The 19,835-nt window shown below is 33.6% G+C and overlaps 1 protein-coding gene and 1 non-coding gene across 2 annotated transcripts in view; both read left to right on the top strand.

The window, feature by feature from the left end:
- LOC131161739 (GEM-like protein 1) overlaps positions 1 to 3,302 on the top strand; it is a 72,226-nt gene extending 68,924 nt beyond the window's left edge. The window contains exon 4 of the mRNA XM_058117699.1: positions 2,888 to 3,302. Coding sequence (XP_057973682.1) covers positions 2,888 to 3,067 — 180 coding nt within the window. The 3' untranslated portion in view covers positions 3,068 to 3,302. The remainder of the gene's footprint in view (positions 1 to 2,887) is intronic.
- A 15,560-nt stretch (positions 3,303 to 18,862) lies between these two features.
- Positions 18,863 to 18,970, top strand: LOC131163197 (small nucleolar RNA R71). The gene has a single exon (XR_009138974.1). It is a non-coding gene; the product is annotated as a small nucleolar RNA R71 (small nucleolar RNA).
- Positions 18,971 to 19,835: the final 865 nt, after the last annotated feature.

Genomic DNA, 19,835 nt, shown 5'->3' with positions numbered 1-19,835 from the left:
ATGATTGTTCGAAAAATGTCATTTTCTTCCTTAAACCTTTAAAAAGTTTGGTTTTTTGGTGGGAAAACCATAACCTGCCTTATAAAAGTCATGTTTGAAAAACTTGAAGTCTCTAGAGAATATTAAAAAATCACATCGTAGGGTTAAAAAGAAATCAATGTGGGTTATAATGTCATGGCTAGGATAGACTCGGATGCCTATCATGGAAATTCCTTTAATCAATTTCATGTTTATGTCATTGGTCCATTCATAATCCTTGGGGAACTTGGTTCAAATGCCTACTTATTTAATTTTCTAATCATACGAACATAAGTCCTATTTTCCAAGTGGAGTATTTGTCATCATTGTGAGGCACATTTGAACTTCCTTGTCTTCTAGTGCTTGTCTAGCTTTTATAATATCTCAGACATCACCCATTTCTCAGCCACTGTACACACTTGAGGTTGTTGTGGATGATGGTTTTTTTGGTTGTTCTTAGGGTGATTTTCATCAACATTTGGTTCAATGGAGAAGCTTACTTGCTTTAGATGATTCTCTATGTGGCCTATTCAAGATGTTTGTGAGATTTCTTCAAAGAAGAGTGGTATGTGCAGTCAAAACTATGTCAAGTTGAGTTCCTTGCTAGGGGAGTATGATGAAGGATCCCCACCAGTTCTTTAGTTGTCCATTTAACATACCTTAGGCACAAGCTACGGAGTTAAGAATTTGGTATTAAATTTGGGAAATACATTGTTCAGTGATTTTTTGTTACTTAGGGGGTTGATATACATGTTTTTTCTTTTAATTTTAGTTGCAGCTGTGTTTGACATTGATTGAGCAATTTCAACGAGAAAACTATATTCCTATTTTTAGTAATTATGTGGTGTGAGTGAGGTTATTTTGTCTTTCATGTTTTTTTATTGTTAATATATTTGAGGGCAGACTTGGAGCTGTTGTTCATAACCTCCAGGAAATTTGCCACCTGTTTTTTTTCTCTTTCTTTTCTTTTCTTCTTCTCTTCTCTTTTCCTTCTCTAACTTTAGATGTTGTATTTTCTTCATTGAACCTTTAATTTATTTCAGAGATAAACTTCATTGAAACTGATTAATTTGGCGTAATTATGATTCTTTTCTTCCTCTCCTTTTCTCTCCCTTGTCAACCTTGTTTTTTTTCTTCTTGTCCTGGTTTGAGAGTTGTTTTGGGTTTCTTATCTTTCTTCTCTAAGTCGTAAGCCACTCTTGTGGGTGTTATATAGCTCATGGTACATTGCCCATGTAAAGACACCACCTATTATTTGTGTCAGACTAATGTTGCTATTATGATGTTTCCTTTGGCTTCGGGTCAAATGATAATCGTGCTATGACGTTGTGATTGTTGTTTTCATGCCTGTCTATATTTCTAGCTGCTGTCAGGTTGGTTATTGAGTGTCTGCACTGTGTTAAGTATCTGTGGGGCTTTGCTGTGGGCTACCCTGCTTTGTGTTATCAAAATATGACATGCTCTGTTTTTTGTGGTCAAAGCCGATGTTGACAGAATCAATGAGTTTATTTATGTGGTGGAGGGCTTGAGAAGGATGGGTTCTACTTTTTGATGGTGGTGGTAGTAGATCTAGTTTCTGTCATAGCTTCTTCAATTTCTATTCTTGGTGTTTCTTTGGATCAGTGGAATGCTCATTTGGCTCATAAATTGCTTCAAATAATGCAACAAGTTTTTCCCATGTTCAAGTCTGTTTTTAATTGAGTTATGCATGCTAGTTAAGGGAGCATATTAGGACATATTTCATGTTTGGAGTCAAGTATTGTAATAGCGTTGGATTTGGATTTGGATTTGGATTTTTGGTCATCCCTTACGTGGTTATTCTCTTGTTCCTACTGTTATCCCTCTGGATCAAACTTTCACTCTTATTCTGAATCCATTGATTACTGGCCCAAAGAAACAATTGAAGGTTTATGAATGGTGGGAAGCAGTCACAGATATCACTACCACCATGTGCCTCTTTGTCCTTCATTATTTCAACTTCCAGTTCTAGAGATCCATCCCAACATGACTTCGATTTGCCAATTGCTCACCAAAAGGTACACGAACATGTGCTTAGCAGTCCTTTGTTGTTTAGCCCTATGCAATTTTTTGCCTTGTTTAGTTCCTTCCCTTTCTCATATGTTGAAGCACTTGCTGATGATGGAATTATGCAATGGATGTAGGAATGGATGCCTTGACAACTTGAGTGTGGAACTGGGTCCTAGTAAGGAGTTGGTTAGGTGTCCTTGGGCATATACCATTATTGATCATTTTGAGACCTCTTCTTTTGCTCGTTCATGTTTTGATGTCGGTGGTTTTCTTATCCTCCTCCTATCTTGTCTGTTCCCTTCCTTTTCGTATAAAGGGAGGTTGATAGAAATGGAATTCAGGCATATATATTTTTTTTTTGGGGGGGGGGGGGGGGGGGGGGGATATATATATATATATATATTATGCACATGCGCGTGCACACTTGCCAGACTCACTAGTAGATGATTCTTTCATCTATCCCTGATTATCATTGGATGATGTTGGCATCATCATGACTGGGATCATCATTATTTGAGTACTGTACAGTCTTTTTTTCACATCACAAATTTTAAGACATTGTTGCCGACTTATTTTAAGCGAACTCACTTGCGTATCGTGTGCATTGTTGGGACAATCTGGAAAAAAAATTGCAGTAATTTCATTAATGTGAGGAAGTACTAATGACTTTTCCTTTTTCTCCTTTTCTTTTTTGCGTAGGCTTCACCTAATCTTTTTCCCATTGTAATCATTCAATCAATCATGCATATTAGTTTTCCTCCAATTTTCATTAACTATGCTTCCTCTCGGCCAATGGTTACTGACATTCTCAACTGTGCCTTTTATTTGCTATACATAATAGGTGGTTGTCCCATTGCATCAGCTGAAGGCAGTTAATCCTTCCACAAGCAAAATCAACCCAGCTGAAAAATACATACAGGTTATCTCTGTTGACAACCACGAGTTTTGGTTCATGGGCTTTGTAAATTATGACAGTGCAATTAAAAAGCTTGAAGGATTATTGATGCCCCAGAGCTCCTAATGCTTAGAGCCCAAACTGTTCGCCCTGTAGAAGGGTGCACTTAAGCTTATTATTGGATGTAGATATATAGTTTTTTTATCCTGTGCAGAATGTTCGATATACGGGGACAAGTATTTATTCTGTATGGTGTACTTCATAAAATCTGTCTGAAAATTGTTCCCCATGAGAGTGAATGCTTGTGAGAATTTCTTTTGTGATATTTCTGGAAAAGCAAGATGGATTAATATTTGTTTGATATGAGACTATAGACCCATTGTGGTCCGTTCCTTCTCCAGACCGGCATATGCGGGAGTTTTGTGTACCGGATTGCCCTTTTTATGAGATTTGTAATTGCACGTCTCTCTTTTCTCCAACCAATAGAGCCTTGTTTTGGTGCCCAACTCATAGTGAAATTGTTTGTACTTGATTAACTTCTCCAGCAATTTGTTTCAAAAATTATTTCTCTTTTCACATCCTTTTTGAGCCCTGCCATGAACATGAATTTCAGAAAAAATCATGATCCTACATAATATCTTATATAAATTTGAAAAATTGAAAACAAGTTATTTTTTTAATTAATTTAATATCTAGAAATAAAAAATAAAAAATAAATTTCTAAGACTAAAAAAACTCTTTATTTTCTATCTTTTTAATACGAATCTTGAAAATTAAAATATAAGTTAAAATTTTTATAGTTCTTTGGAAAACTAAAAAATAAAAAATATTTCAATAACTAAATGGGCTCTTAACTTTTCATAATATTTTTTTCTTAAAATCTTTCACTATTTTTTTTTCCCTAATGTTTTGTGTGGGATATATTTCAACCTTCAATTTTTTATTTATGCAGGTCTTAAAAGAAATCAATACAGTTTTGTATTATATTTTGTTCAAGCCTACAAATTTAAATATAATGACTTGAACTTCAAACTAAAAAAAAAAAAAAAAAACACAAACGCCCACTTAGTTGCCAAATATATATATATTTCCATTTCCTAATAAGAGTTATAAAGTATCAACTTATTTTTCAATTTTTCAAATGTGTATTAAGAATTTGTCTAGCTGCAGAAAACACTTCTCAATTTTCATTTCTAGATTTTCAAATAAGATAAAAAATCACGTCTTGTTTTTCAATTTCAAATATTAAACAAAAGTTAAAAATTGAAAAAATAAAAAAAAAACAAAAAAGATGTGCTCCAACTTTCCTATACATATTTAGAAAATTAGAAAATAATATGATATTAGACAATTTGTATTATAGTTGTGCACCTCAACTACAGAACAAGCTCAGGTGGTGAGAGCAACTGATGGGACGCCGCTTGACAGTAATCCTCCTAGGTTCGATTCTCGCCCTTGGATTCCTGAATTACCAACTTGTGGTGATGTGGGGCCGGATCCATAGGTGAGGGGCTAGTCGGTGCACCCTGAGACACCGTCACGGAGCGTAAAACGCATGTGAAAAGTGCCGGGGATCAATGCCCGGACACCCAACGTAATAAAAAAAAAGTCACTTCCACCTTCACTCCTTTGGTTCAATTCCGAGGCCTCTATGCTAGTATCTAACATTAACCACTAAGATATCTCACAAATCAAAGTGTGTTGATTAATACCATATATATATATATATATATTTTTTTTGGGGATCCATTGATAGTTGAAAACATTATGCAAAGAAATTGTTGCCCTTTTTTATCTCCTATATATTAGGGATCAATTTTGGACTATCCAGCCGTAGCATATCAAATAGAAAGGCAGCGTCCACCATTCAGGCACTTGTCAAATTCAATTTTGGAAAACAAATTGCGAATAAAATGCAATAAAAATAAAATGAAAATTTAAAAGGAATGCATAATAAAATCAAATAAAAAAAATTTAATTTCATTCCTTCCAATTCTATTCCATTCCTGCCTACCAAATGTGTAATAATAATATTATTTGTTTGATGTGTATAATAGAATAAAATGAAATTAATGTCTCTATTTCTATGTGTCATAAATTTGATTTATTGGGATTAGTGTGAATTTGGGAGAAAATCAATGCATAATCCATGCAAATCAAAGTTTAAAATCCAAATTTCATGCCACTATACACTAAGTAAAAGTCAAGAACCTAGAAAATAATGAAAATATGTTTTTCAAAAATTTTAAATAAATTTAAAATTTTGAAAAATAATGTGACATTTTTGTAAAATAAAAATAAAAATAAAAAATAAAACTATTTTCATAAGAAAATAATGTAAAAAATTTAAATGTTGCCAAATTCTAAAAAATTAATTTTTTTTATATATTTTTGAAAGTTATAAGGGATACGACTCATTAAGTGAAAAAAGCTTAGGTGCCACCCGGGGGGTGGGAGAGGGGGTGGGTTGGTTTATTGTGCCACTAAATCTTTTCACATATGCTTGTGTCGAGTCAAATTATTTATCCTACAAAATTTTAATGGAGGAAACAGAGTAACATGTGACATGCAAGTATTTCTCTCATTAGGTTTCAACACACTTGCTATTAAGCAAGTTTCTATGTTTTCATAATCCTTAGGATGTGGTTCAGGTAGTAGTGCGGGTTACGGGAGTGCCTTTCATGAGGTCAGGTATTCAAACCCTCCCGAACTCGTTTCTACCTCTGGACTCCTGAATTTACCCTCCCTTTGGAGTTATGGGGTCAACTTCAAGAGGCGCAAGATTAGTCACGTGGATCGTAAAACGGACGCGTGGATGCCCGGTGCATATCCCAAAAAAAAGTTTCTCTGTTTTCATGCATTGATTCCATGCTCATCATCGACCCCTCCTCTTTCAATATTGTTTTTTTTCAAAAATTAAATTTAAAATTGTGTGAATTTAAATAAACGAATGTTTGAATTTTGTCAAAATTTAAAGAATTGTAATTTAAGACTCAATCTTAATACTTTTTTTTTTGTCCCCTTTTGATTTTATTTGTAGCCTACAGAATAGGTTTAAGCTAAACAATAAAAAAATGGTTTTTATTTTTATTTTTTATTTGTTCCTTTTTTCCTTATTCACCTTTAAACTAAATTTGAACCCCATGAAACTTTGAACTTTCTAACTCTTAGAACAAATTTCATACCTTTAAATACCTTATAAAAGTAGTAGTATAAATTATAATGTGGATAAATATGTTGTTATTTATTAAAAGTAATATATATATATATATAGGTTTAGATTTACTTTTCATATAAAAAAGTATTTAAAATTAGAAGAAATTCACTAATTAATCATTAACTAAAAAAATAGTTATAAAGATGTTAGAATCTTAGATAATGAATTTCAATTTACATAAATGTTTAACCAGTTGTGAAAAAGACATCGAACTCCGCTAAAGTTTGACAAAAAAATTTAAATGTTTATTAAGAATTGAAAAATTCTACAAATCTTTGTTGAATTTTGAGTATGAAAACAACCTCTCTTGAGGTTTTAAATATTGCGCATAACTTTCTTGACCTTTAATTTTTGAAACACCAATAGCCGATTGGAGCTTGTCTTTTTTTTAAAAATATTAGGAGAAGCTTGATCTTCTTACCTAATCCAATGTTTTTGAAATCTCAAGGGAGACTCCATCCTTTTATGAAAACTCATATAGCCTATGAAAATCTTAAAATCTCAAAGAAAATTCGTTTCTTTTCATCAAAATTGAGCGGAAGTCGATATCTATTACTTTAACTATCCTACACATAAAGAAATGTATATCAAATTTATTAAAAAAAGAATGCATTTGTTTTTGGTACATTTTTATTTGGTATCATATGAATATTAAAATTTCATATTTACCATTCAGAATATTTTTTTTCTTCCACTTAAAATACTATGATATAATCTCAAATGAAAAGTTTTAGCCCAAAGACTCGAATCCTGATCCATTTAATTAGGAGAACCCTGAGTTTACCACCGCATCGACCGACTTACCATTCAGAATATTTTGTAGGAAATTTTGTATATTATATGTTGCTGAATAATAATATAATTCCCTTTAATATGCATGGGGTTCTAAAAAAAATGTGCAGATGTAAAGAAAGGTTGGGGAGGTAAAATAAAAAAGTAGTGAGCAGAGAGGTAGAAGTGGTGTGGTGGGTTGGTGAAAGTTCATCAGGAATATTGGCAGAGGTGGGAGAGGGGGACCCTGAACCTGATAGTAGATTATGTGGTCTGTGTGTTCTAGTACAACGCTGGGTAGGCTGGGCAGTGATGAGATGAGGGCAGAGGCTGAAGACAGGGAGGGGGAGGGGGATGGGAGTAGGCGAGGGGGTGCAATCCTTACAAGCCAAGAAAATAAAAAGGCTGCCACAAAGGCAAGCATCAAAATGGAAAAAATTATTCAACCTCGGCTCACAGCCATTCCTTTTCTTGTATTGTCACCATCTATTCCCCCTCCTTTTCCCCTCTCTCTCTCTCTCTCTCTCTCTCTCTCTCTCTCTCTCTCTCTCTCTCTCTATCTTTTTCCCGGGAGACTCAGAGATTGAAGGTGGCATCCAAGGAGTTTTTTCCTGTTTTATTTTTTAAAAAAATATATTAAATAATATCTTTTCTGAAAAAATATTTTCCGAAATAACCAATCCTGACGTAATCTCGCTCGAGATTTAAACAAATCTCGCTACTTCAAGTAGTGAAATTTAAGCAAATCTTACTACTTCAAGTAGCGAGATTTGTCACGTGTCATTCCCACAAAAAAAAATATTATTTAATATATATTTTTAAAAAAATGATAAATCGGGAAAGAAATTATTCTGCGTAATAAATTCTTTTACGCAGAATAATTTATTTTCCGATTTATCATTTTTAAAAAATATATTAAAAGAATTTATTGCATAATAAATTGAAAATTTGAACTTTATTTAAATTACCAATTTTAATTGTACTTGAAATTAATATATATATATATATATATATATTGACACAACAAAAAAAATTACTTTAATATTCATATATCAATGAAGAAAAATACTTATTATTAACATTGCAAAACTATGAGCAGTAATTTCAATATTTATTCAATACTAGATTTTTTTGTGATAAACTGCTTCTTTACTGTACAAAAATAAATATAAAAAAATAAAAATGATACCATAGTTTAAATTCTAATTATTGAGATTAATTAGGCGATTTGGCGTCACTTGAGATGTTCCAAAAGACCCATACATATTAAAATTATGAGTAATAAAAAATAAAAAAAATAAAAAAATTAGGGGATATTTTAATTCAATTAAATTATCAATTTTTGGGATTTAAAAAAAAAAATTAAAGAATCAAAGTAATGCATACAAGGTAAGAATTACAGATAATTATATGAATATTTTAGAAAATTTAAAAATAGTGCAATATATATATATATATATATAATAATTTTATAAATTATTTTGTATTTTAAAATTTGAATAAATCTTCATAACTTTTTATTATTATTTCTTAAAATAATAAATATAAAAAGGAAAGAAACGCAAGTGTTTTTTTTAAAATAAAATTTATTTTGGATCGTCATAAATACTATCTTGCTCACGGTTAATGGCTAGTTTCGAATAATTATTATATATATACATTTTCCAATCACAGGACGAGTATAGAAAGTTTCCCAAAACGTTCCCGATTTATAAATGCTAATTACTCAAACTATAATAAATGCTAAATTTATTATGTAGAAAAATTTATTTCCTGATTTATCATTTTTTTAAAAATATATATTAAAAAACTTTATTTCCCGATTTATCATTTTTTAAAAAAATATATTAAATAATATATTTTTTTTGAAATGATACATGGCAAATCTTGATACTTCAAGTAGCGAGATTACGTCAGGGTTATTTCGAGAAATATTTTCTCAAAAAAAGTATTATTTAATATTTTTTTTTGAAAAAAAGATAGAACGGGAAAAAACTACAGAGTAATGGCTGTTCGTTTTTAGTTAGGACAGATTCCTAAGCATTGCATCACGTTAAATCAAGTAACCTTTTACCCAGTTTTAATTAAACTAAAACTGACTAACAGATAATTCTAGCTTCTCCCAAATTCAACCATCTTCTTCCCCCTCTCCTGCTACCCAAGACCTTCTTCCCCTCCACCGTGCGACCGTTCTCTCTCCTCCCTTTCCTCCTCTCTCCTCCAATGGCTAGTTGGCTGTCTACACATTAGACTAAAGTTCTGTCAGTGAACGTTGAGGATTTTTTTTTTTTTGGGGGGGGGGGGGGTGTGAAGAAATTATATATTTTATGTAAAATTGATGTGTTTGCGATACAATATTCTATTGCTCCAATTTCATACTCATCTATTACCAGTGAGTTGAAGATTTGTTGGTTGAATGTTCTTGGAAGGTGCTTGATGATGATTTGTGCCTGATTTTGGAAGGCATTACAACATTTATGTTCAGTGATATATTAGGGTTTTTTGGTTTCAAAATATTTGCAAGATTATTGAGTTTGGTTGTTTATTTGATAGTTTTTTTATTGCATGCTGTATTTGTGTTTGATTTTGGGTTGTGTTAGAAGAATATTTTGCTCCTACGTGAAGTTGGCAAAATTTGTACTATTCTTGCTCTCCTTTATTGGTTGCATGTGATAACACAACATTGGATCCTAGTACATTCATTGATTCTTGTTTTATGATGACTAAGAATTACATAATGGAATTCATTCTCCTCATGAACGAAGACTATTGGAAGGAGTCAATCATGTCGACATTTTACGAGGAATCGCTTTTAATTCAATATAAAGATCATCTAAAGAGTGCGCATTTGCGTAATGAGATGGATTAGATAAAAAATAGAGAAAATATGAGGCCCAATATCTACTACAAAAAAACGTCACAATTCCACATGATGTTTGAGGAGAATTGGAGGTGGCAATGGAGCCAAGTCTTTTAATCAACGTACTCCCTTTAAGGTTTCGCAAAAGATTAATCAACATACTTTCTTAAGTTAAAAGTCTTCTTAATCTCGGTTTTAGCTTCCCACATTTTAAATACACATCACACAATATATCTATGCAGAAAATAAAGAGAAAGGGTAGAGAGTGAGATCGAGATTTTTACGAGGTTTAGCTTATACCTAGCCTACGTCCTCGCCTTAGGCCAATACCACCTAAGGATTCCACTATACCGTTCCTTTCCGGGTGGAACAAACCTTTTACAAACCCTCCTTTAGGTTCCCCCTCTCTAAGCAATACCCCACGCTTGATCCAACGATCCAATCAACCTTGAACTGTCAAAAACTACAAAAACAAGAACAAGAACTTGTGTACAAAAGATGCTCTCAGAAAGAGCTGATTTGTACAATTTAAATCACCAATATACTTCAAAATAAATATCAATATGCAATGAAATTGAAACTCAAAGTAAATTTATCACCAAGTTGTTCTTTCTATGATTGAAAAACTCGGAATTTATGCTGAATTTCGATGAATAAATCTCAGCAATACTCAGTGGAGAATGTTAGCAAGATGTGAATAAGAGAGCCTTTGAGAGTTTAGAGTAATTGAGAGTATTTGGTTGCTGAAAGTATTTCTTGGTAGTTAAATCTTTTGCCTTGGGGGCTATATATAGAGTTTAAAAAGTGTATTCCTTGTTCCCCAAGTTTACTTGGAGTATTTCCAAAGTTTACACGAAGTTTGGAGCCCAATAAACTAATTTTAGAAACTTTCTTGCACTGAATTTTTAAAAATTATACGATTGTTAGTCACCTGTCAAAAAGGGGTCAGACACCTATCGAATTAAAATCAGTTTAAATTTGAAAGTCAGTGCACTGTCAGTCGCCTAAGAAAACATAGTCAGACACCTCATATTGCACAGTCAGGCACCTATGAGGACCAGTTTAGGCGCCCGACAGCATTCTGTTTGCCCATCTTAAAAAAACATATGTAGGTCAGTCACTTGAGGTATTTTGGTCAGGCGCCTGAGCATTTCAAATTTTTGTTTTTTGAATAATTTTATTTCAAAAACTCTTTTTGCTCTTTGGACCTTTTAATTCGTAACTTTGAAAAATATTTTTCAACGTTTTAAGAATGGGTCTCTAGGTCTTTGATTATTCCTAAAGAGCTTCAATGCATTCATATTGACTTTAAATTTGAAGTACTTGCATAAGATTTCCTTAAGACTCTAAAACTTTCAACTCTTGAAGACTTTATGTATATCCTTGCTTTGAGTCCATCTTGTCTTGAGCTTCAACATTCTTTGTGCTTTCTTAGAATTTGACAAACTTTTATTTGTTGAGCTTTCTTTAGATCACTTGTTTTGGATGTAAGCTTTCAATGCATTCTTGTGATCATTTGATGTAGGATTTTTAACATACTCTTGAGATTACTTGATCTTGAGCTTCTAAGATTTGTTTCTTGAAACATCACCACTTGAACCAAAGCATGTTAAATTCTTTTGATTTGTTATCATCAAAATAAGAGTCATAAGCCTTGTTAGGCAAACAATGAAGAATTTGGTCTTTATGATGTGAAAGATATATCTGTAAATAACGATGAAGATGAAGATGATGATGACGATATTATGGATGATGACCATTGTATTCATGATCACATGGATGGAATGTTGGATGAATTGTTTAAGCCATCTCATATGGAACCCAATGTCGAGGCAAAAACCTTTTTTAGATTGCTTGAGGATGCTAAAAAAGAACTGTTTCTAGGCTTAAAGAAAATTTCAAAACGATAATTCATTGTCAAACTCTTTATGCTAAATGACTTTTTGGATGCAGCAACAAATGACTAGATTGGTTGATTGACATTTTAAAGGATGCATTTTTAGATGGTAATGCATTACCAGCTGTAGACACCTAATTTTTTTTAGATTGAAATTAATATGGAGAATAAAAGAGTGTCCTATTTAGTTGCCAACCTAAACACATTATAGCACCCATTCGTTGTGTGTGCCTCCCTTTTAGAAACATTTTTTTTAATGAAAAATGAACACTTTAAAGCATGAAAAATAGGTTGCAACAATGGCCAATTAACCATGTGCAGAGACCGGTTGACAACTTACTATAGCTTATCGTTCATTTTATCCTTTTACAGACTTCCACACCTTCCACCCCTTTTGAAAGGGCTTTTGTAGGATCCATGCAGTTGACCTCATGGAGACCCACTACTCTGTTCCTCCCCAAAACATACATCCATGTGCAGACTTAAAATAAAGAGAAGAGGAGAGAAATAATTTTTTGTTCTTTTATTAATATGATTGAATCTAATGTCCTTTAGAGAGAAATCAAGCCATTTTTAGTTTATCAAAATATTTTCCAACCTGAATTTAGAAAACATTTTGATGATTTTTGAAATCCTTGAAAATATTTGAAACCCTCGAAAACTTTTGAAGCCTTTTAATTGAAAAATCTCGGTTTATATTTGTTGAACTTTGATTTTTAAGTGAACTCTTGCAAAAGAAGAGTCTTGAAATCAAGTGTAAGTAGAGTAAGATTCTTCCACCCTCAAGCCACCTTATAAGTGTTTGCTTCAAAAAATGTCATTTTCTTCCTTTAACCTTTAAAATGCTTGGTTTTTTGGTTGGAGAACCATAAACCTGCCTTATAAAACTCATGTTAAAAAAACTTGAAGTCTCTTGAGAATATTCAAAAATCACATCATAGGTATTCATTCCTGAATTTTGGTTTGAATACTTGATAATACTTGAAATCTCTTGAAAACACTTAAGAAAATGGAATTTTTATTTTTTTTTATGGAAAATCATGAATTCAGCAAACAGGCATGACCATAAAATTTGGTGAGTGTTTTAACCCATTAAAATCAAGAAAGTTTTAAAAAATTCCAAAGAAAATGGAAAAAACATGGCCGATTGACTATTGTGGCCAATAAATACTTTTTTAAAAGCTCGAGGGGTGGTTGACCCTTCTTGCATGGCAATCGACCATTTGTATGTTCCAACTTTGAAAAATGCAATTTTTATACAAATTTGTATGATTTATTCTCAAATTTAAACTTTGACTTCACTTTAAATAGATCTTAGATGACATCCTTCCTCATGAAATTCATGATTTTATGCAAGAATAGAAACACAAAAACCTATATTACAACACAAACAGTTTCATGCAAACTCTATACATACATTTGAAAAGCACAAGAGAAAGTGATTGGATTGACCTTGTGTTGTTGTAGCAAAAGGTAGATCAAGTGAGGGATACATTCAAGAATGCTCACACCCTAAAGAATCCTCCAACAAGAAGAAAAAGAGATGTTATTGTCTTCTTTAAATCCCAAAACACAATACTCTCTCAAATCCCTTTGAAGGATGGAAGTTCCCTCTATTGTATAATATAGAACCCTTAAAAATGGAGGAAAACAACCTTTTGAAATTTGAATTTTTAAAATAAAACAGAATTTTGAATTTCTAGTTATGGGCCAATAACTAGAAATTGTCTTGGTCATTGCCACAAGACTTGGCATGCCCAGATCCAATAGTTAGTAAAAAAAAAAAACACAGCTCAAAAATTTGAATTTCCACTAGGCCGGTCGACTTCCTTTAGAGAGCCAATCAACTGCTTATTGGGTGGCATCAAAATTGAGAAGAGAGAATAGGTTGGTCGACCTCTATGTGCAACATTTCTTCATTCTTTGATTTTTATCTAAACTTTAATATACCTAGCTAGGTTAAGTTATTAATTTAGGTAAAAAATGACAATTAACAACTCCCCCTCTTTTACTAACATTTTAGCATAAAATGTTAGAAACAAATATTTTTGACCAAACTCCTTAAAGAAATATATGTACTCAGCTAATCTTCTATCTTAATCATTGCTTGAGCTACTCAGTTGCAACTATTGAACCCTTTCATGAATTTCTTCTATTAACTTCGTTGACTATTTATTTTCAAATTTTCACCATTGATAACAACTCACCAAACATATTTAGGTGTTTTAGGCTTTGGTTCAGAAATTATTAGGAATGTTAAAGGTCACTAGGATAAGTTATACAAAACAATAGTTGACTACTTTGAAAACATTTCACTTTCCTTTGTGATGGGAAATGAAAAATTTAACTACCAAAGGTACTTTTTTAAGAGAAACATTCTTAGAACATCTTCAAAGACTGCCTTTGTAATGACTTGCTTAACTTACCATATTAATTATCAATGACTTAAAACATAATAAAGTCAACCCAAACTCGTGGGTAACGGGGATGCACTTGTCATACACAGCGAAAACCTAAGCAGCAGTAAATATAAATTCAACCACTCAACCATATAAATATACCATAGTTTCTACATTCCACCATATACTTTTTAAATATACAGTCCTCAAAATCACCAAAAGATGAACTAGAATCTCAATGGCGGGTTCGGTTCGCCGGTCTTTTTGGGTTCCCTGAAATAACTTAAGCTGGGGTGAGACACCTCTCAATAAGGGGAATAAAATAAATATAGTTGTGTGACAACATAAAAATTTACATGTTATAATAAACATACAGTACATGTCACATGCTTGGAAAACTGATAATATCATAGCTGAATAAACATATCATTTTGTAAATATACTAATTCATATTACATATCTCTATTCATATAACTAGTAATTCTGAAGTTTACCTAGGATGAATAGCTAACTGATGTTATGTATTACCCCCTATGATGGGTTGTGCAGCCCGAAGGCAGGACCCGACAATAGCTAGCTGACTACTATTGAGTCAAAAATGTTTGTAAGTACGATGGCCCCACTGCACCCTGGTCCGGACTGCTAGGTGGACGTCTACAACTTTACATTGAAAACCACATCGACTATCCATCTCCCACCCCCTGACAGAAGTGGTTAGCACAAGTCTGAACTGAACTAAATTGAACTGTATAGCTACGGTATCGTGCTTGTTTCTTATTTTCACTTGCTTCAAAATTTTTTTCTAAGCCATTAGGATATGGTTCATTAGAGTCCCAAACAACTGAAGTGAATATCGACCAAAAATGGTCTAAGGTAGTCGTTCTAAATTTTCTAACCTGTGTAGTGTGTGTAGCAAGACTTTCAACCTCTTTCCCTTGGATGAAACTAAGTGAAATGGATAAAAATCTCTTTTGATTTAAACTTTGATTGCACTACATCCTACATGTTCCATATCCTCAAGCAAAAAAATAAAATAAAATTAGCATGTAACGTTCACAAATGAGGAATTTAGCATGCTTTAAGCTCCATAACAGTTGCAAGTATCACATTAAAGCTCTTTCTCATGACAACACACAATATCACATGCAAATGCTCTCCCCCCAACTAAAATGCAACATTGTCCTCAATGATGCAGGAGAAATGAAAGAGTTTACCCAAGAGAGTAGTTAAACATAAAGCAAAACAACTGTAAGACGAACAAGGAAATAAAGGAAAAATTACAAGATAGAGGAAAAAGAAGAAATACATGAACCGCTTTGAAAAGAACATGATCCTAGGGAATAAGAAATAAAAACTAAAGAACAAAGGAAAACAATGAGAATAATAAAAATATAAATGAAAAAAAAAAACAGAAAAGAAAAGAAAAGAAAATGAACTATACTAAGTGGGATCAAGCAAATGTAGAGTATATTCCTCATGTGCAAAGTTAGAAATAAAAGGCTTTAGCCTTTGACCATTAACCTTAAAAACATTACCATTTTGAGGATTTAGAATCTCTACAGCACCATGAGGAAAAACAGTCTTCACCACAAAAAGTCCACTGCACCGAGACCTTAACTTGCTAGGAAACAAGTGCAGTTGAGAGTTGTACAATAACACCTGTTGGTCGGGCTCAAAAGTCTTATGTTGAATGTGTTTATCATGAAAGTTCTTCATTCTTTCCTTGGACAATTTAGAATTTTTGTAAGCATCCATCCTTAGCTCATCCAATTCAGATAACTGCAATTTTCTCACACAACCAGTGTCATCAATGTTAAAATTACATTGTTTAATAGCCCAATATGCCCTATGTTCCAGCTCTACAGGCAAATGACAAGCCTTACCATACACTAATCTATATGGAGACATGCCCAAAATGGTTTTAAAAGCTGTTCTATAGGCCCACAAGGTATCAGACAATCTCAAAGACCAATCCTTCTTCTTTGGGTTAACAGTTTTCTCAAGGATGTTTTGAATTTCCCTATTTGCTAATTCAGCTTGTCCATTGGTTTGAGGATGGTAAGCAGTAGAGATTTTGTGATGGATACCACACTTCTTCAATACGGCTGAAACATGTTTGTTGCAAAAATGCGTGCCTTGATCACTGATTATGGCTTTAGGCATGCCAAACCTTGCAAAAATGTTTTCTTTCAAAAATTTTATAACCACTTGATGGTCATTAGTTCTACAAGGGACTGCCTCAACCCACTTAGAAACATAATCAACGGCAAGTAAAATGTATAAATAGCCATAAGAAGAAGGAAATGGTCCCATGAAATCTATACCCCAACAATCAAAAATTTCAATCACTAGTATAGGTTGCAAAGGCATCATGTTTCTCCTAGTGATTCCCCCTAATTTTTGACAAGGTTCACAAGCTTTACAGAAACTCAAAGCATCTTTAAACATACTTGGCCAATAAAACCCACTTTGAAGAATTTTAGCCTCTGTTTTGTGAGCAGAAAAATGCCCACCACAAGCTTCTATGTGGCAAAAATTCAAAATACTAGAAATTTCATTGTTAGGCACACGCTTCCTAATGATATGATCTGAACAATATTTAAAGAGATAAGGATCATCGTAAAAGAAATTCTTAGCTTCAGCCTTCAACCTTCTGATGTCCTGAGCATTCCAACAAGGTGGAGTTTTCCCTTTAATGTCGGCAATGGACCATCCAATGGCTGATTTGTGTTGTGTCAAAATTCTCAACAACTTACTTTCTTGGTCAGGGGTTAACAATGCAGAAATTACCACTGGGAATGAGTTCTTTGGTCCAAGGTAGGCATATTTTAGCTCCAGCGGCAGTGGCTTCAATTCTAACACTGGTGTCTTCTCATTGGATGGTTGTGTTGGGGTTTGTATTGCCAGTAGTGGTTCAAATTTGAGCTTCCATTGCATCTCAGTTGAATCACCTGTAGCACAAAGAGAAGAAAAATGATCAGTGGACTCAGTTAAATCAAGGGAGTCTTCTAAATCCTCCCACTGCTCATCACAATCATAATTTAACCAAGGAGTATTTGCAATTAAGGATTCCAATGAATTGACTTCTTGAATGTCTTCATGTTCTTGAGGTTACCTGCACAAATTGAAGATATTCAGTTCTAAAGTCATATTTCCAAAACTCAATTTTAAAACACCACTCCTACAATTGATTATGGCATTAGAGGTCGCTAAAAATGGTCTTCCCAAAATCACAAGTGATGAAGAATTTGCATGGGATGACACTTTCACATCCAAGACCACAAAATCCATAGGGTAATAAAATTTATCCACTTGGACCATGACGTCCTCAACAATACCCTTAGGAATTTTTATGGATCTATCAGCAAGCTGCAAAATAATGGATGTGGTTTTCAATTCCCCTAGCCCCAATTATTCATACACACTATAAGGTAGCAAATTAACCCTCGCACCTAAGTCTAGCAAGGCCTGCCCTATCTTTGAGTTTCCAATGACACATGAAATAGTAGGTGACCCGGGATCCTTATACTTAGGTGGTGTGTGATTTTGAATAATGGCACTGACTTGCTCAGTGAGGAAGGCCTTTTTCTGCACATTCAGTTTGCGTTTTACAGTGCATAAATCCTTTAGAAATTTAGCATAAGTAGGAATTTGTTTTATAGCATCTAGAAGTGGAATGTTAATCCTAACTTGCTTAAAAATTTCTAGGATTTCAGCATGCTGTTTATCCTTGTGCAAAGAAAGAAAATGTTGTGGAAACGGTGCAGGTATGGGATATGCATCATTATTTGAAATTAAAGTGCTTGACTCACCACTATCAAGAGGAGGGTTAGCATTTTTACCTGAACTTCCTGCACCATGGACAGGGTCACCTAAAACCTTATGATTCCTCAAAGTTGTAATAGCTTTCACTGATTTCACATTGCTTCCTTCACCAGTATTTTGAGATGATTGACTGTGCCCTTTTGGATTGGGTTGGGGTTGAGCTGGAAATTTTCCTTTCTCCTGGTTACTCAAAGTGGTGGTTACTCTAGTGAGAGTCCCTCTGATGTCATTGATGGCCTGGGAGTTCTGGTTGTTGATCGTGCTCTGACTCTGCATAAACTGTTGCAAGCTAATAGTTAGCTACTGTATGGAGTCTTCCATTCCTCTTCTCTGCATTGAGGGCGGCTGATTTGGAAAATGAGGTGGTCCCAAGCCTTGGCCAGCAACTGCATAAGGATTATATTGACTTGGTCCCTGCTTAGATGGCCCCACTTGGTCATTTTTCCAACTGAGATTTGGATGATTTCTCCAACCTGCATTATAAGTATTAGAATAAGGTCCAGAAGAATTCTTAGAAACCATATGCACTGGATTAGATTGATCAAACAAAACTTCCTTAAAAGCAAGAATAGTTGGACATGCATCAGTCACATGCCCTAGATCCTCACATATGCTACATTTTTCAGAAGATGATGGTAAAACATGCATTTCATTTACCTTCTTAAGTTCAATGGAATCTAACCTTTTAGACATCAATGCAAGCCTAGCATTCAAATCATCAACTTCTTTCAATTGATACTTACCACCCCCACTAATACATTTTTGTTTTTCAGATCTATCATACATATCAAAGACATCCCAAGATTGGGTGTTTTCTCCCAAATAATCAAAATAGTCAAAAGCTTCTTCGGGCCCTTTATTGAAAAACTCACCATTGCACATTGTTTCTACAAATTGCCTCATCTTTGGTTGCAACCCCTTATAGAAAAAATTGATGACCCTCCAATTCTCATACCCATGGTGAGGACATGCATTTAAGAGATCTTTGAAACGTTCCCAACATTGATAAAATGTTTCCACATCCTTTTGGCAAAAGTTCATGATTTGTCTTTTCAAAGCATTAGTTCTTTGCATGGAAAAAAATTTCTTTAAAAACTCAATTTGCATTTCTTGCCAAGTTCTATTGGATCTTGGTCTTAAGGAATTCAACCAGGTTTTTGCCTTGTCTTTTAAAGAAAATGGAAACAATTTCAGTCTTATTACCTCCTTAGTGCATGTTCTGTCCATGAATGTGGAACACACTTCTTCAAACTCTTTAATATGCAAATATGGGTTTTCAGATTCAATGCCATGAAAATGAGGTAACAATGGAATCATCCCAGGTTTAAAATTAAAAGCATTTGCATTCAAAGGTAGAAGGATGGGGTGCTGGTCCTAATAGGTTGCAAATATTCTCTGAGTGTCCTATTAGGGTTATCCCTATCATGATATTCATTCTCAGCCATGATGCTATGAGTGTCAGATGATGATTCAAGTGATTCAAGTGAAATAGGTGCACTCGATGATAAGATGGATGAGTCTTTCCTAACCAATCTAAATGTGTTATCTCTAGCCCAACCAGACATACAAAATTAGTATAAAAGAAATAAAACAAAAATAAAAGCAAATAGGTCAAAGGAGAGTAAGCTTTATAAATACCCTCTCTGAAATTTGAGAAACACTTTGATGACACCAATTAATCCCCGGCAACGGCGCCAAAAACTTGACTCGTTCTGAGTTGTGCTTCCAAGTGCAGAAGCGTCAAGTTGTATCAAGGATGAGTCCAGGATCGTATTCCACAGGGACCACTGAGTATCAAAGTATTTATGAAAGTTTAGTGAAATCCTGTTGCTGAAAAATGGGGTTTGAAAATCTTTTTGGTCTTTTACAATTTTGAAAACAGTAAACAAAGTGAGAGAAGCTTGAGTAAACTATCAAAATAAGAT

This window comes from Malania oleifera, chromosome 8, assembly GCF_029873635.1.
Source record: "Malania oleifera isolate guangnan ecotype guangnan chromosome 8, ASM2987363v1, whole genome shotgun sequence".
Lineage (NCBI taxonomy): Eukaryota > Viridiplantae > Streptophyta > Magnoliopsida > Santalales > Ximeniaceae > Malania > Malania oleifera.
The sequence above is the reverse complement of the archived record's forward strand: the minus strand, read 5'-3'. Positions and strand labels throughout refer to the sequence as shown.